Here is a 16,197-nt window from a genome sequence, read left to right as displayed (position 1 = left end):
TGCCTTCCCAATGCCAACAATTGAGATTAGAACTAAATTACTGCTTTAAAACACCTCTCCCCAGAGTTAAATTTATTAGTCACTTTAATTTTCCTATGAAGAACTTTAATCAGAATGTCCAAATTGATTTCAGCCTTGCTAGGATGGGAGCTTTTGATTAGAAGAGGGGAAGATGATGTGCCTTGGGAGCATAGGCCCTTTTTTGGAAGAGATCAGAGCAGGGTAGATACTGAGGGGTTGGGGGTGGGGAGCTGGAGGGAGAGAAGCAGCAGAAAGCAAGGTGGAAAGAAACTAAAGACGAACCCTATCAGCTTCAGCTGTCTCTAATTCAAGTCCTTTTGGGGAGGAAGCAGAATCTAACTGATAATAATAATACATCATTAGAGAGGCAGCGCCTTGGTCCTGTTAACCTGCTTAGTCTCTCAAAGTATACTACTGCTATTCGACTTCCTGAGAAGTCATCCTTGTATCTTTAAAAGAAGTCATTTTCATTCATAGGAAATAATAGTGGATTCTGAACTACTCAAAGACTTTGAGCCAGGCCAGGTGAAGTGGCTCACACTGGTAATCCTAGCACTTTGGGAGGCCGAGGGCTCGCTTGAGCTCAGGAGTTCAAGACCAGCCTGGGCAACATGGTGAAACCCCATCTCTACAAAAAAATAACAATTTAGCCAGGAGTGGTGGCGTGCACCTGTAGTCCCAGTTACTTTGGGGGCTGAGGTGGGAGGATCACTTGAACCTAGGAGGTCGAGGCAGCAGTGAGCCAAGATCACACCACTGTATTCCAGCCTGGGTGACAAAGTGAGATCCTGTCTCAAAAAAAAAAAAAAAAAAAAAAGAAGACTTTGAACCAGAGTCTTTCCCTGGTTTTAGTTCTCATTGAATAACGAGAATTCCACGAAGTCACACAGACGAATCCACGTTCCCTGAAAGGCTTACTTACAATCAAGAAAAAGTCAATATAATGTAGTAACCCAGGAATGTGAGCATCGGAGTAGATGAACCCATGTGTAGAATAAATATTTTTAAGTTGCTTAGAAGAAATTGGAGAGGAAAGAAAAGCTTCTCATGGAAACTAAAAAGCTAAGAGCAGAAGGGGTTAGATCTATGGTGCAGGGCCGGCATTGCCTAATGACCCCTCATAGCCCACAGATGTGATGGGTTATGTAGGCCCTGTGCCACAAAGGAACACAATGTTGGATCTGTTCGGTGTGGACCATCTATGAGAGGATAGAAATCCCCAAAGGCAAGCACATTACCCCTGATTTCACAGTTCAGGAAAGGAAACATCAGATTCCTTTCGTTGACACCCTGTTGAATGGGGGAACTACATTATCTACTACACAAATGCCTTCCTTCTCCTGCCCACATTTGGGGAGCTGCAGACAAGATTCAGACAACCCTGGCCCTTATGCTGGAGTTTCAATCTGGTAAAATGGGATTAGCAAAAACCTTGTTGCTTGGTAACAATGTGCTCTTATAAACCCTTAGATCTTGGTATGATGAAATAGACCAAGTACATCTATTGTTTTATTTTGCTTTGCTTTTTTATTCATTTCTTGTCACCAAGATCCAAAGGATGATACCATGCTTTGTGGCTTTACAGATATCCACCACCCCTAAACAACAGGACATTGGCAAGTATCTATGAAATCAGATTCTCTTCCTGTCAGTAAGTAGGGGAGTTCAGGAGGCCACTTAGACATATAGTATGTCACTGATCACAGGAACTTTAGCAAGTCACAGCCTTTCTTTAATTGAACATGCTTTATCATGAGTTTCTAAGTTAAACAAAAGAAGTAGAAAGTTATATGAAGCTATTCGTAAGAATTTTAGGAGACTCTAGAGAAAGTCAGGTCAGTTTATTCTCTAAATCACATTAGATTTTCTTTTGAAGGAAGTATGCCATGTAGCTGATCATTTTAAACAGTAATGAATAATTGTGTCTGGTTAAATACGAAGGCCCAAGATCTATAAATTAAATTCTTTAAAAACAAAAATAATCTGATTGGCCGGGTGTGGTGGCTCATGCCTGTAATCCTAGCACTTTGGGAGGTCGAGGCAGGTGGATCACGTGAGGTCAGGAGTTTGAGACCAGCCTGGCCAACACGGTGAAACCCCGTCTCTACTAAAAATACAAAAATCAGCCAGGTGTGGTGCCACGCACCCATAATCCCAGCTACTCGGGAGGCTGAGGCAGGAGAATCGCTCGAACCCAGGAAGCGGAAGTTGCAGTGAGCCAAGATTGTGCCACTACACTCCAGCCTGAGCGACAGAGCAAGACTCCATCTCAAAAAAAAAAAAAAAAAAAAATTAGATCAACATTTTAAATAAAATAGACATATTTAAACATATTCCCTCATGCTCATTGATGTCTTTCTTTTGTCAAGCAACGTTTAACACAGCAAATTATTTTGAAAACCAGGATCTCAAAATCAAAACATTGTTTAAAAGAGCTACATATATGAACTACATAAATGAACATGCACTGCCGGTAAAATATAAAATATTTTATTTTATTTTATTTTTTTTTTTTTTGAGACAGAGTCTCGCTCTGTCGCCCAGGCTGGAGTGCAGTGGCTGGATCTCAGCTCACTGCAAGCTCCGCCTCCCGGGTTCACGCCATTCTCCTGCCTCAGCCTCCCGAGTAGCTGGGACTACAGGCGCCCGCCATGTCGCCCGGCTAGTTTTTTGTATTTTTAGTAGAGACGGGGTTTCACCGTGTTAGCCAGGATGGTCTCGATCTCCTGACCTCGTGATCCGCCCGTCTCGGCCTCCCAAAGTGCTGGGATTACAGGCTTGAGCCACCGCGCCCGGCCAATATTTTATATAAATGGTAATATCACTTGGGAAAACAGGCTGCTAATTTCTTATAAAGCTAAGCATGCATTCACTATATAATAAAGCAATTCTAGTAGGTATTTACTCAAGATAAATTAAAATATATGTTCACACAAAGGCTTAAACACAAATGTTGATAGCAGCTTTATCAGTAACAACTCTCAAATGGAAATAACCCAAATGTCCATCAACACATGAATGGATAAACAAATTGTACCATATATACAGTGAAGTATGATTTGGCAATAAAAAATAATGAACTACTGATAGAGGAAGCAACACAGATGGATCTCAAAGACATTATTCCAGGCAAAAATAACCAGACACAAAAGAGTACATATTGTGTGATTACATATATATGAAGTTCTATAAAAAGAAAATCTAATCTACAGTGATGAAAAGTAGATCAGTGTAGCCTGGAGCCAGTAGTGAGTGCGGAGGAGGATTAACTGCAAAGGGGCAGTGGACATTTTCTGTGGCAAAGGAAATGGTCTGTATCTTGATTGTCATCTTAAAATGGGTGCAATTTGTAATATGTAAATTATACCTCAATAAAATTGATTTTAAAAGCTGCATAAGGCCATGTACAATGGCTCACCCCTGTAATCCCAGAACTTTGGAGGGTAAGGCGGGAGGATCACTTGAGCTCAGGAGTCCAAGACCAGCCTGGCCAACATGTGAAACCCTGTCTCTTCTAAAAAATACAAAAATTAATCCCAGCTACTTGGGAAGCTGAGGCAGGCGAATCGCTTGAACCCAGGAGGCAGAGGTTGCAGTGAGCTGAGATCATGCTAATGCACTCGAGCCTGGGCAACAGAGTGAGTGAGACTCTGTCTCAAAAATAAAAAATAAAAATAAAAATAAAAGCTGCATAAATACGAAACTTCAAAAGTTGAAGATTTAAAGTTATTTCTGCCTAGCAAGCATGAAATATAAAGCATCCTGTGTACAAAGATGCAGTACCTACAATTAAGCAAGTACTCTTTTGAAAAACTAAGCACACAGGCCCATATGCATGGTGGAAATCATTAGGCTCAGTGTTATTTGGAGCTGGTGCATATATTTATCACGCTTTAGTAACAAGTGCCTACTATGTAGGAGGAATGGCAAAAAGAATAAAAAGCAAAGGACTCATTAGGCTGGAAAGAAGACCAGGGTGTACACTGGATTTAGCAGGAGAGCTGAGAACATGCCAAGGACAGGAAATGATATTCTACACATCACCATGAATCCTGGCCTTTCACTATCATCTTGTGGAGTGACTCTCAGTTGAGAGGCCAGTCAATCTGCATACAGCTTGACCTTGTCTAACTCAGCTCTAATGTTGATCAAAAGCCAGAAAAACTGGTACCAATGTCTGGGACAAAGAGTAGAAAATGGTATAGGACAAGAGATTCTTCAAATTCCTTGTCCAAGCTACAGAGAATCCTTTGCCTTCCCCATCAGTAGAGAAGCTCTCATTTTTTTTCCATGTTTGGTAAAAAGTTCTACTAACGTTTTAATAATTGCAGGAGGCTGGATGAGAAATTGATCTGGAACGCTTTATCCATCTATATAACCTTAGAAATTAAAAGATGGGGGGATAGATAATTGAGTGTCTCTCATGTAATCTTAATTTTTTCATTATTATTTTTCTTTCTTTTTTATTATTTCAATCCTGCTCCTTCTGTATAATCTTAGGATAGGATTCAGAGTACAGTCACACTAAACTGGGAAGTATTCTGAAATTACTTTTTAAGTCAGAGAACCCTAATACCACAATTTATAGAAACTGAGAATGAAATGTAGAAAAAGTGTGCAGTGTTGTGGAAATTTCTGAGTGTCACACTTTAAACACTGATAAACTGGAAAATGTTCAGAAGCCAATGGTCAGGATAGTATCAAGGTCTAGAAACCATCTCAAAGAAAAAAACACTGGAATGGAAAATCTAGAGGAAAAAAGATTTGTAGAGACATGATAGCCATTGCCAAATATCTGAAAGTCCATCTATTGGAGAGGAGATGGGTTTTGCTTATTTTGTGGCATTCCCTAGGACAAATTAGGACCAAAGGATGGAAGGTAGATTTTGGTTCCATATCAGAAAGAATGTTTAAATGAGTAGAACTTTCCAACAGTTGAAAGACTCTTATACTCTACTTCAATAAAAGCTCAGATAGAGGCAGGATTCTGGATCCTCTCACCCCTTCTCTCACAAAATTAATAACTGCATATGAGTTTCTAAAATATATTTAACTTCTATTGTTTCTTGATTATACAAGTAATAGATAGTCCATGTGGAAAAATCTGAAAGTACAGACCAGGCAAAGAGAAAAGCAAATAAAAATAAAAACTATCAATCTTCCTACCTCCTAGAAACTTAGTTTTTGGCATATAAGCTTACAGAATTTTTTTTTTCTGTTACATATCTATATAAAATATATAGATACATATACTTCTTAAAAAACAAAAACGAGGCAGTGTGTGGTGGCTCAAGCCTGTAATCCCAGCATTTTGGGAGGCTGAGGTGGGTGGATCACCTGAAGTCAGGAGTTGGAGACCAGTGTGGCCAACATGGTGAAACCCTGTCTCTACTAAAAATACAAAAGTTAGCCGAGTGTGGTGGGGGGTACCTGTATTCCCAGCTACTCAGGAGGCTGAGGTAGGAGAATTGCTTGAACTTGGGAGGCAGAGGTTGCGGTGAGCTGAGATTGTCCCATTGCACTCCAGCCTGGGTGACAAGGGTGAAACTCCGTCTCAAAAAAACAAAAAACAAAAACCAAAAAAACCCAAAAATGAGATCCCATTAATCACATTGCTTTTTAACTTTACAATCTAGTACAAACATCTTTCCATGTCAAGTGATATATGACCATGCCATCATTCTTCATTGGTGCCAAGATTTCCATGGAATGAATGTACTGCAATCTATTTTAACCCAATGTTTCCCAAAGGGTATTCTATATAATATCAATCCCACAAGCTGTCCCTTAACAAGATAATATGGGTTAAACAGTTTGAAAATGCTTCATACCACATCCTCTTTCTTGGGCTTTCAGAATGTTAAAGAAACAAGTCAACTGAATTTTCCAAACTTACTTACCCACGGACTCCCCCTGGACTTCCTCTTCAATTCTTCAGGACATTTACTTATTCACATTTTATTAGGTTAGTGCAAAAGTAATTGCGGTTTTTGACCTTTTTTTTTTTTTTTTACAAAAACCCCACAAAAACTGCAATTACTTTTGCACCAACCTAATATAAAGCACCCTGAGAAATGCGAATTTAACTGATCTTAGTGTGACTACACATTAGTTGTTGGTTTTTTAACATAAAACTTACTATTTTAACCATTTTTAGGTATACAATTCAGTAGCCTTAATTACATTCACAATGTTGTGCAGCCATCACTACTATCTATTTCCAAACCTTTTTTTTTCTTTTTTGAGACAGGTTCTCACTCTGTCGCCCAGGCTGGAGTGCAGTGGTACCATCTCGACTCACTGCAACCTCTGCCTCCCGGGTTCAAGCGATTCTCCTGCCTCAGCCTCCTGAGTAGCTGGCGGAGTATAGGCACCCGCCACCACACCCGGCTAATTTTTTGTAGTTTTAGTAGAGAGGGTTTTACCACGTTGGCCACGCTGGTCTCCAACTCCTGACCTTGTGATCTGCCCGCCTCGTCCTCCCAAAGTGCTGGGATTACAAGCGTGAGCCACCGCGCCCGGCCCAAATCTTTTTTTTTTTAATCACCCCAAACAGAAACTCTGTACCTGTGAATAACTCCCCATTCCTCCCTCCCTCTAGTCCCTAGTAACCCGTAATCTATTTTCTGTCCTTATGAATTTGTCTATTCTAAATATTTCATATAAGTGAAATGATATTTATCCTGTTTGTGTGTCAGACTTATTTCACTTAGGCTAATGTTTCGTGATTCATGCATGTTGCAGCATGTGTCAGGACTTCATTCCTTTTCATGGCCCAACTTCATTATTTGACACGTGGCTACTCAGTTGCCCCAGCACCACTTGTTGAAGACAGTAAGTTTTTTTCATAATTGATTTTTTCCCACTTACAAATAACATTACAATATCTTTTTCAACCTGTCCTGTATTTTTCTCTAAGAAAAATTCCTATAATTGCTATCTCCAAAGACATGCACTTTTTGAAGGCTTTTGATACACATTACCACACTTCCTCATTAAAGGACCATAGGACTCCACCACAGTAAATTCAAACACCACTTTCCCCACTCTCAACAACCTTGTATATTATTTAAAATTTTAAAAATTTCTGCTAATCAATGTGGCATGGGTGTATTCCAAATCAAGTTGAAGGGTCCAGGTGTGGTGGCTCCAGCCTGTAATTCCAGCACTTTGGGAGGCCAAGGCAGGCAGATCGCTTGAGGCCAGGAGTTTGAAACCAGCCTGGCTAACATGGAGAAACCCTGTCTCTACTAAAAATACAAAAGAATAAATGAGCTAGGCATGGTGGCATGCATCTGTAGTCCCAGCTACTCAGAAGACTGAAGCACAAGAATCACTTGAACTGGGAGGTGGAGGTTGCAGTAAGCCAAAACCACACCACTGCACTCCAGCCTGGGTGACACAGCTAGACTCTGTCTAAAAAAAAAAAAAAAAAAAAAGTTGGAATTTTAGCTGAACTTCCTTCTTCCTTCACAGCCCTGCCATGCTGGCCTCAGTACCATCCTTTCCAAAGACCCCACTCTTAGAGTTTAATACACGTCAAGTTAAGAAGCAAACTTAAACCCTTCCTCTCAGAGGAGGAGACTAGAAATGGAAAGTATAATTAGGTTCCTCTGCTGGATAATATCATTTTAAAGTATTTCCTTTCTCAGAACAAAGTCACAAGCAAGCTACTCGCAACTTTTAAGTTTGTCCTTTTTTGTTGGTGTTCAGTGCAGAGTTACCAAGCACAAGAGCCATGCCAAGAAATAAACCAACTGAACATCAGAAGGCTTTTCTTATTGCCATATAATAATTATCAAGGAAAAAGAAAGAGCTCTTTTACTGATAGTGTGCTTTGTAGTGTGAGTTGAGCACTTCTGAATTTGTATTGGGATGGTGTTTTTATACTTGATGTAGCTTTTGGCCATGTCTCTCTTGCTTCTCTGAAACAAACATACCAAGTATATCTTTGTTTTGTCTCAAGTTGTTGTTACAGTACAATGAAAATTTTATCGTGAGTGCTGTGTCGGTAGGAACTTGTTATTAATATGGAAATCCTGAGAGGATCATTTATTCACACAAAACAAGAAACCGGGGGAAATTAGCTTTCCACATTTCATCATAAATCATGCATAATTCAGAAAAGAGAGGAAACTATTGATGAAGCTGAGTAAAATGAGTTTCTTGTTGCCAGAAAGAATAAAAATATTAGGTATAAAGCTCTCTAATTTCCTAAATATTTTAAACGCCACCATGACTTTTACTGTCATACTAGCAAAGATGAAGGCACATGTTTTCACAGAATCCATAAAATTTTAAGAGGCAGAAGGGACCTTATAAATAACTAGTCTGATCTGTTTTACATATTGGATTCCTGAAGCCCAGAGTGGTGAAGTGACCTGCCCAAAGACCCACATAGCTAGTGGCAGAACTGGAGCTACAAGTCAGATCTCCTGACTCCTATACTTACTAAGAATGTACTTTGGTCACTCTCCCAAAAGGTTGACATGAGCATTTATGTTACTGATTTACTTTGCTGTCAGTAAAGCCACAGAAATCTCCAACTGCACATATGTAGCTGTTGGTCAACTTATAGGATTTAGTTAATGACTGCATTCATTTAATGCATTTCTTCTGAGAGACCATGGTCATCAAGTCTCCCTTTAGTAAGGGGGTTGAGCAAGTTTCTGAGATTCCTATATGATGTATGATTCTCTCCACCTATACGTTATAGACACTTGTGGAAATCAATCTTGCTTACCCTCGGGTTAAGAACTACATTGTAAGACATCTGCGAGACATTATGGAATTTCAGAAAAACAAAGTCACGTATTTGCTGGGGTACTTATGGTTCCCTGACCTTTTCTAAATGCACAATTTTAACTATCTGACAGTGAAGTCTACCTGTATGATAGATTTTTCAAGCTCGACTTTTAAGATCTAAAATATTTAAAAACACTTCAGGCAAATTGTAATTAGTTTTCCCCATAGATACCTAAAGTATCATACATGCATTTTCATCTTGGATATTTATACATAGTTGCTTCTAGGTGAATTTTAAAAATTCATTTAGAAGATGAGATTAAATATATCCTGTAGTGGGAGTACTAATAATTCAAGGAGCAGGGACAAAGATTAATGCAGAATTAGAACTTTAACTCATGTGCTTTTAATAGCTCATTTGATTTGTCTCAATTCTAAAGAGCCAATGAAACAGGCCACCTAAATACAAACTCTACACTCATCCCCCCTTTTAATGTAAGAGATTTCTAAATATAAGAGCTGTCCAACAATACAATGAACTGTCTTGTGACAGAGTCCATTCATTCCTACAAGATTTCAAACTAAGGCTAAAAAATAATCTGTCTGGAATTATTATTATTATTATTATTTTTGAAATGGAGTCTCACTCTGTTGCCAGGCTGGAGTGTACTGGCATGATCATGGCTAACCGCAACCTCTGACTCCCTGGTTCAAGCAATTCTTCTGCCTCAGCCTTCTTAGTAGCTGGGATTACAGGCATGCGCCACCACACCTAGCTAATTTTTGTATTTTTAGTAGAGACAGGGTTTCACCATGTTGGCCAGGATAGTCTCGATCTCCTGACCTTGTGATCCACCCGCCTCGGCCTCCCAAAGTGCTGGGATTACAGGCGTGAGCCACCGCGCTCGGCCATCTGTCTGGAATTCTTAAAAGGATTTCTGCATTGAGAGGTAGATTCAAAGACTTCTAAAATCCCTGAATACTAAGATTACGTTATCTCAGTATTATCTTTATATCCTATTTTTACAGTAAAAGTGTCTTTTCTTATGTGTATCTATAGTCATGTTATCATAGACTGTCTTGTATTATTATTTTTGTATTTAGTTATCCTGCTTGAAGACAGATAAGGTATCTCACTCATCCTCATATATCATAAAAGTTTTAGTACAGTTTCCTGTACATAGAAAGTATTCATTAGATATTTATTGAATATACTTAAAATTATAAATGTTATTGGTTGATTTGGTAATTATAAATTTTACAAACCATATATATATTTTCCCGATCTGAGAACCCAACTCATTACTACAGTGAGTTTTCATGTTGAATATCAGTGAATCATTAGGGTAAATTTGGAGCACTGCTCTTTTATAAGATTGTAAGTAAAATACGAATACTTGATTGAACACATATTTAAGGCTTAATAATGATGCTTTATAGTCACCTCTTGTTCTCACATTTTTAAGATGAGTTATAGGAGAGACAATTTTAAAAAACTAATTTAGGAAAGATGAAACAAGGAAAATCAAAATTCTAAAATTATACAATTGTGTGTTAAATTGTGTCCTCAAAAAGATATCTTGAAATTCTAATCCCCAGGACCTGTGCATTTGACCTTATCTGGAAACAGCGTCTTTGCAGATATAATGGAATTAAGATGAGGTCATATTGGATTAGGGTGGGCCTTAAATCCAACGACTGGTTGTCTTTATAAGAAGGCCCTATGACAACATAGGACACAGAGAGAATCCTGTGATTCTCTCTGAGGCAGAGATTGGAGTGATGTATCTGTAAGCCAAGGATTGCCAGCAATCACCAAAAGCAAGGAGAGAGGCATGGAACAGATTCTCCCTCAGAGCTTCAAGAGGCAACCAACCCAGCTGACTCCTTGATCTTAGGTTGGTAGCCTCCAGAACTGTGAAACAATAAATCTCCACTGTTCAAGCCACTCAGTTTGTGATGCTTTGTTATGGCAGTGCTGGGAAACTAATATATGTCCTTCACTCTAGAAAACTGATATGATAATTCTTTGGCATGTTTAGAAAGACAAAATATAGCCTTACCATAATTTTTTTTCTTTGAGCAGAGTCTAACTCTGTCGCCCAGGCTAGAGTGCAGTGGCGTGATCTCAGCTCACTGCAACCTCTGCCTCCTGGGTTCCAGCGATTCTCCTGCCTAAGCCCCCTAAGTAGCTGGGATTACAGGTGTCTGCCACCATGCTCAGCTAGTATCTTGTATTTTTAGTAGAGATGGGGTTTTGCCATGTTGGCCAGGCTGGTCTTGAACTCCTGACATCAGGTGACCCACCCACTTCAGCCTCCCAAAGTGCTGGGATTACAGGCGTAAGCCACTGTGCCCGGCCGCCTTACCATAATTTTAAAAAATCAAACACAGAATAGCAAGTAAAAGTTACAATCATTTTGGTCTAAAAATCAACAATAAGTGGAAAATCGTTTTAGAAATGGATCCTCTCAATACACAAGCTCAAAAGGCAACAGAATGAAGAACCAACTATGGAATCCTTGAGTCTGAGCATATTATAGTAAGTTGTGGCATTCTAGTGTACAGCTAAATCAATACAAACTAACTGAATAGGGCTGGGTTGGGTGGCTCATGCCTGTAATCCCAGCACTTTGGGAGGCCAAGGTGGGTGGATCACCTGAGGCCGGGAGTTCAAGACCAGCCTAGGCAACATGGCAAAACCCCATCTCTACTACAAATACAAAAATTAGCCAGGTATGGTGGCATGTGCCTATAATCCCAGCTACTCGGGAGGTTGAGGCAGGAGAATTGCTTGAACCTGGCAGGCGGAGGTTGCAGTGAGCCGAGATCATGCCACTGCACTCCAGCCTGGGCAATAAAGCAAGACTCCGTCTCAAAAAAAGTAACTGAATAGAGGGAAAGGAATTGTCTGAGTTGAGAAAAGTATATTGAGATAGTCAAGATTACCGAGATTTGCTGATAAAAGTTCCTCATACAACTGAGTGGTAGTCTTATCCCCATTAGTTACTTTCTGCATCCTTAGTTCTTGTGCTTGAACATTCTGCGAAATTCTCTTTGGCTAAGGTGCCAATAGTACATGTGAACCTTTGTCTGTCAATGATCTACAGTTTCAGCAAGAAACATCACTGCAACCACACCACACCTCATTCCATGAGGGGCCCCTCTCACAACTGGTCCACTAAAGAGCTGGCAAGTAAAGAAGCAAGTAACAAAGGCAATATTATAGTTTCCTTGTTCTTAGCCAATTTATAGAATCCTGTCCCAGTTTCAAGAGACCATCATGATCCTAGTCATTTTATAAATAGTTGGTTTCATCTATTCATAATTGAATAGAATCTTCTCCCACTTATATATCAATTCTGATCAGTTCCATCAGGGTCAGTGTCAAAAACCTGTTAGTGCCACAGTCTTTTTTCCCATATGGCAGCATACCCACATCACATTTCTATCATTCTGATTCTTTCCAACAAAAAGAAAAAAAGTCTTTTATATGTATTTTAGATAACTGTTACTGTCTTATTAGCTGAGGCAATTTAAACCATTCTCAGCTTCATTTCTTGAGAATATGTTTCTGTTTTTCAAAATGCTAATACTACCTCCAATTACTTAAAGCACATATTTTAAATTTAAATTTTTTAACACACAATTTTTCCTATTTAAAAAAAAAAAACAAAACAACCCTTAAGACTTTCAAATGAAAATCAGGGTTTAAACAAACATTTATAGCCCTTAGGGGACAACTGGAAGCACGATTTTGGCAGAAAAGCCCTAACATATTAAGTCTGTATTTAATCAAATCAGTAGTCATGATGATGAATAAAACGTAAATGATAAAAATGTAAAAGACTACAATTTATCAACATTTTCTCACACTTAATTAGAATACAAAATTAATCAGGGTTAATCAGGTTGAGTACAAATTGAGTGAAGCCTCAATTACATATTATTTTCTTTCTATTCAATTAACTTTAATTCATCTTGCTCTTCTACCTACTGCTTCCCAAGAAATTGAATATCTAAGGATTCATGTGCAAAATAAGCAATCCTTGGATAGGTATGGTATAACTCAGTCATAAAAATTGCCTTTGATATGTGACTTTTCTTCACCAAGTGGAAGCTAGTAGTTACTGAAAATAGCATTAAAGACTAGCATGGACCATTAAGTACATAATTGTCAAACATCATTTTACTTTGTTAATTGAACAATTATATTTTATCAGAATTATGTTTCATAAGATTATTTCAAAAAGTCAAGGTACAGCATTTTCTAGACAATAGCAGCCTAACAATTTATGCTTGTATCTTCAACGCAGTTCTTATTTGGAAAACATCTTTGAAAATATTATTACATTGAATTTAAGGACATACACAAAAATTATACATGCAAGTTCTGTAGATAAATAGAATTTTAGGAAATTGAGGAAAAAAGATAAATAGGAGATAGTTTAAATTATAAAGTACAATTCTCATTGCTCTGACTTGATTTGCTTGATGTGTGTGTTTCTCCATTGGTGAGAAAGTCTTGGGATGGGTGAATCATTTAGTTGAAAGTTCGACTACTAGAACAAATGAGAACCAGTATCAGAAGGTGACAAAGGAGAGTTTCTGACGGTGCCGATTTCAGTGATGAATTACCAAAAGACCAGCATTGCTGTTGTTTCCATCAAAAGTAGCTGGAAATAGACTAGAAGAAAATGTCACTCGTTGATAGCAGAACTCAAGAGATCTGTCTGTATACTCTGCTTTTTCTACACATGAGTGCAAAATACATGACTAACAACTGGCACTTGTCACAGGCAAAGTTTTGTAAGAGTCATACAATGAAACCACCAGTAACAATAAATAGAAATCCATGGCCAGGTGCGGTGGCTCATGCCTGTAATCCAAGCACTTTGGGAGGCGAAGGCAGGTGGATCACAAGATCAGGAGTTCAAGACTGTCCTGACCAATAGGGTGAAATCCCGTCTCTACTAAAAATACAAAAATTACCCAGGTGTGGTGGCACACACCTGTAGTCCCAGCTACTCAGGAGGCTAAGGTAGGAGAATTGCTTGAACCCAGGAGGTGGAGGTTGCAGTAAACTGAGATGGCGCCATTGCACTCCAGCCTGGGAGACAGAGCGAGACTCCGTCTAAAAAAAAAAAAAAAAGGAAAGAAAAAGAAATCCATTCTGGTATTTCTTGTTTTTTATCACTAAAACATGCTTTCTTAGGCATTTTTTTCAATAATACTCTCAACCCAACAAGGTAGACAAAAATCCAAGGGAGAAAAGACAGGCAGAAGATGACTTTTTCCAATGACGCATTTTTATGTATTTCTCTAATATCTCTTCATCTAATGCCAAAATCTCACTTCTAAAAATGTATCCACCATATATTAGTATCACACACATCTCATAAGAAAAACACTCCGCCAGGTGACGTGACTCACACCTGTAATCCCAGCACTTTAGGAGGCCAAGGCAGGTGGATTGCTTGAGTTCAGGAGTTTGAGAGCAGCCTGGGCAACATGGAAAAACCCCATCTCTATAAAAAAATACAAAAATTAGCCAGGCATGGTGGTGCACACCTGCGGTCTCAGCTACTCAGGAGGCTGAGGTGGGAGGACTGCTTGAGCCTGGGAGGTGGAGGTTGCAGTGAGCCAAGATTGTGCCATTGCACTCCCAGCTTGGGTGACAGAGTGAGACCCTGTCTCAGAAAAAGAAAAAAAGAAAATAAAATAACTCAAGTTTATAGCATCCATTTGGAATATTAGTTTTGTTTGTTTGTTTTTCGAGACAGAGTCTCACTTTGTCGCCAGGCTAGAGTGCAGTGGCGCAATCTCCGTTCACTGCAACCTCTGCCTCCCTGGTTCAAGCGATTCTCCTGCCTCAGCCTCCCGAGTAGTTGGGATTACGGGCACACATCACCACGCCCAGCTAATTTTTGTATTTTTTAGTAGAGACAGGGTTTCACCATGTTGGCCAGGATAGTCTCGATCTCCTGACCTCATGATCCGTCCGCCTTGGCCTCCCAAAGTGCTGGGATTACAGGCATGAGCCACTGTGCCTGGCCTGGAATATTAGTTTTAAAACTTCTAAGAATAGTTAATAATGTACCATACTTCTGAATACATACAATAAACAAAGTAGACTTAAAAAACAAGTAAAAATGGTCAATGAATGTTTAAAATCTCATGTTAGTACTCACCACACATTATTTTCTGACAGTTGGGAAGTATCAGAAGAAAGTACGTTGGTTGTGCCTTGGAAAATCCTTTTTGGTTGATATTGAAATGCCATTTCACCTATGACAATATAGTAGATCAAGGTAGATTATGTTGTATTTAACATGTTTATTATGATTTTAATTGCAAAAGTAATAGTTATTCACTGCAATTAATTTATAAAATACAGAAAAGCGCAAAGAAAACAATTTTAAGTAACAATTGTTCAGACATAACCATTCTTTAGTAATTTTTGAATATGTTGTATACACGATTGTTTTTTAAATAAAATTGGGTTTGTACTGTATATAATGTTTTTAGATTTACTTTTTGTTTACAGTGATTATAATTTTATTATATTATTAACTAAATTCTATAAGATGATATTATTAATTATTATTATTATTATTATTTTGAGAAGAAGTCGCTGTGTCACCCAGGCTGAAGAGCAGTGGCACGATCTGGGCTCACTTCAACCTCCGCCTCCCAGGTTCCAGCGATTCTTGTGCCTCCGCCTCCAGAACAGCTGGAATTACAGGCGCAAACCACCATGCCCAGCTAATTTTTATATTTTTAGTAGATATGGGGCTTCACCATGTTGGCAGGCTGGTCTCAAATTCCTGGCCTCAGGTGATTCACCCACCTCGGCCTCCCAAAATGCTGGGATTACAGGCGTGAGCCACTGTGCCCGGCCCTGCAAGATGATTTGATATAGCTATGTAGTAAGGCTGTTTAATGAGTTTAATGTCATTCCTTATTTTAAAACTTTAGATTGTTGCTATCTTTATTTTGCTAAATGTACACAATGAACTAAATAGATAAGTTCTTTTATAGCACACAAGGAACAAAATAAGTGTATCTTTAGAGACTAAGGTAGAACATCTAATCTCAAAAACACAAAACAAAAAAAAACTGCATTTCTGTAATCTTTGCCTTGAAGTAAATGTTAAAATCTGCATAGTGTTTCACATTCATATGATAACCATTTCTGGACCTGAGCAAAACTGACATTCAAGCCCATAACTTCTATTTGAATGATAAAACACTAAGGTCACCATTAAGATATTGCATAGACCTTCCACAGAAGTGTAATCATGGCTCATAAAGTTTAAAAGAAGTCTAGTGTCCCGTGCCTTGCCAGATTACACTTACGTCACTATAGAAAAACTACTCAGCTCTCCTTTTCGGTTTAACATTGAAAACATGACAAATCAAAACAAATTC

General features: G+C 38.7%; 1 protein-coding gene across 19 annotated transcripts in view; it reads right to left on the bottom strand.

The window, feature by feature from the left end:
* Positions 1-16,197, bottom strand: part of FAM122C (family with sequence similarity 122C) — an 81,669-nt gene that overhangs the window by 11,854 nt on the left and 53,618 nt on the right. For 7 of the 19 annotated variants that reach the window (XM_033201898.1, XM_033201900.1, XM_033201899.1 and 4 more), the window contains 2 exons: positions 14,958-15,054; positions 12,954-13,453 (listed from right to left, as the gene is read on the bottom strand). In XM_033201898.1, the coding sequence (XP_033057789.1) occupies positions 13,390-13,453; positions 14,958-15,054 (161 nt within the window). In that variant the 3' untranslated portion in view covers positions 12,954-13,389. Of the gene's footprint in view, positions 1-12,478; positions 13,454-14,957; positions 15,055-16,197 lie in introns of those variants that run through there. The other 12 variants (XM_033201902.1, XM_033201911.1, XM_033201907.1 and 9 more) reach the window with 8 other exon arrangements.

The sequence above is a fragment of the Trachypithecus francoisi genome, unplaced genomic scaffold, assembly GCF_009764315.1.
Source record: "Trachypithecus francoisi isolate TF-2019V2 unplaced genomic scaffold, Tfra_2.0 Lachesis_group6, whole genome shotgun sequence".
NCBI lineage: Eukaryota > Metazoa > Chordata > Mammalia > Primates > Cercopithecidae > Trachypithecus > Trachypithecus francoisi.
Note: the sequence above shows the minus strand (reverse complement) of the source record. Positions and strands in the feature narration are given on the sequence as shown.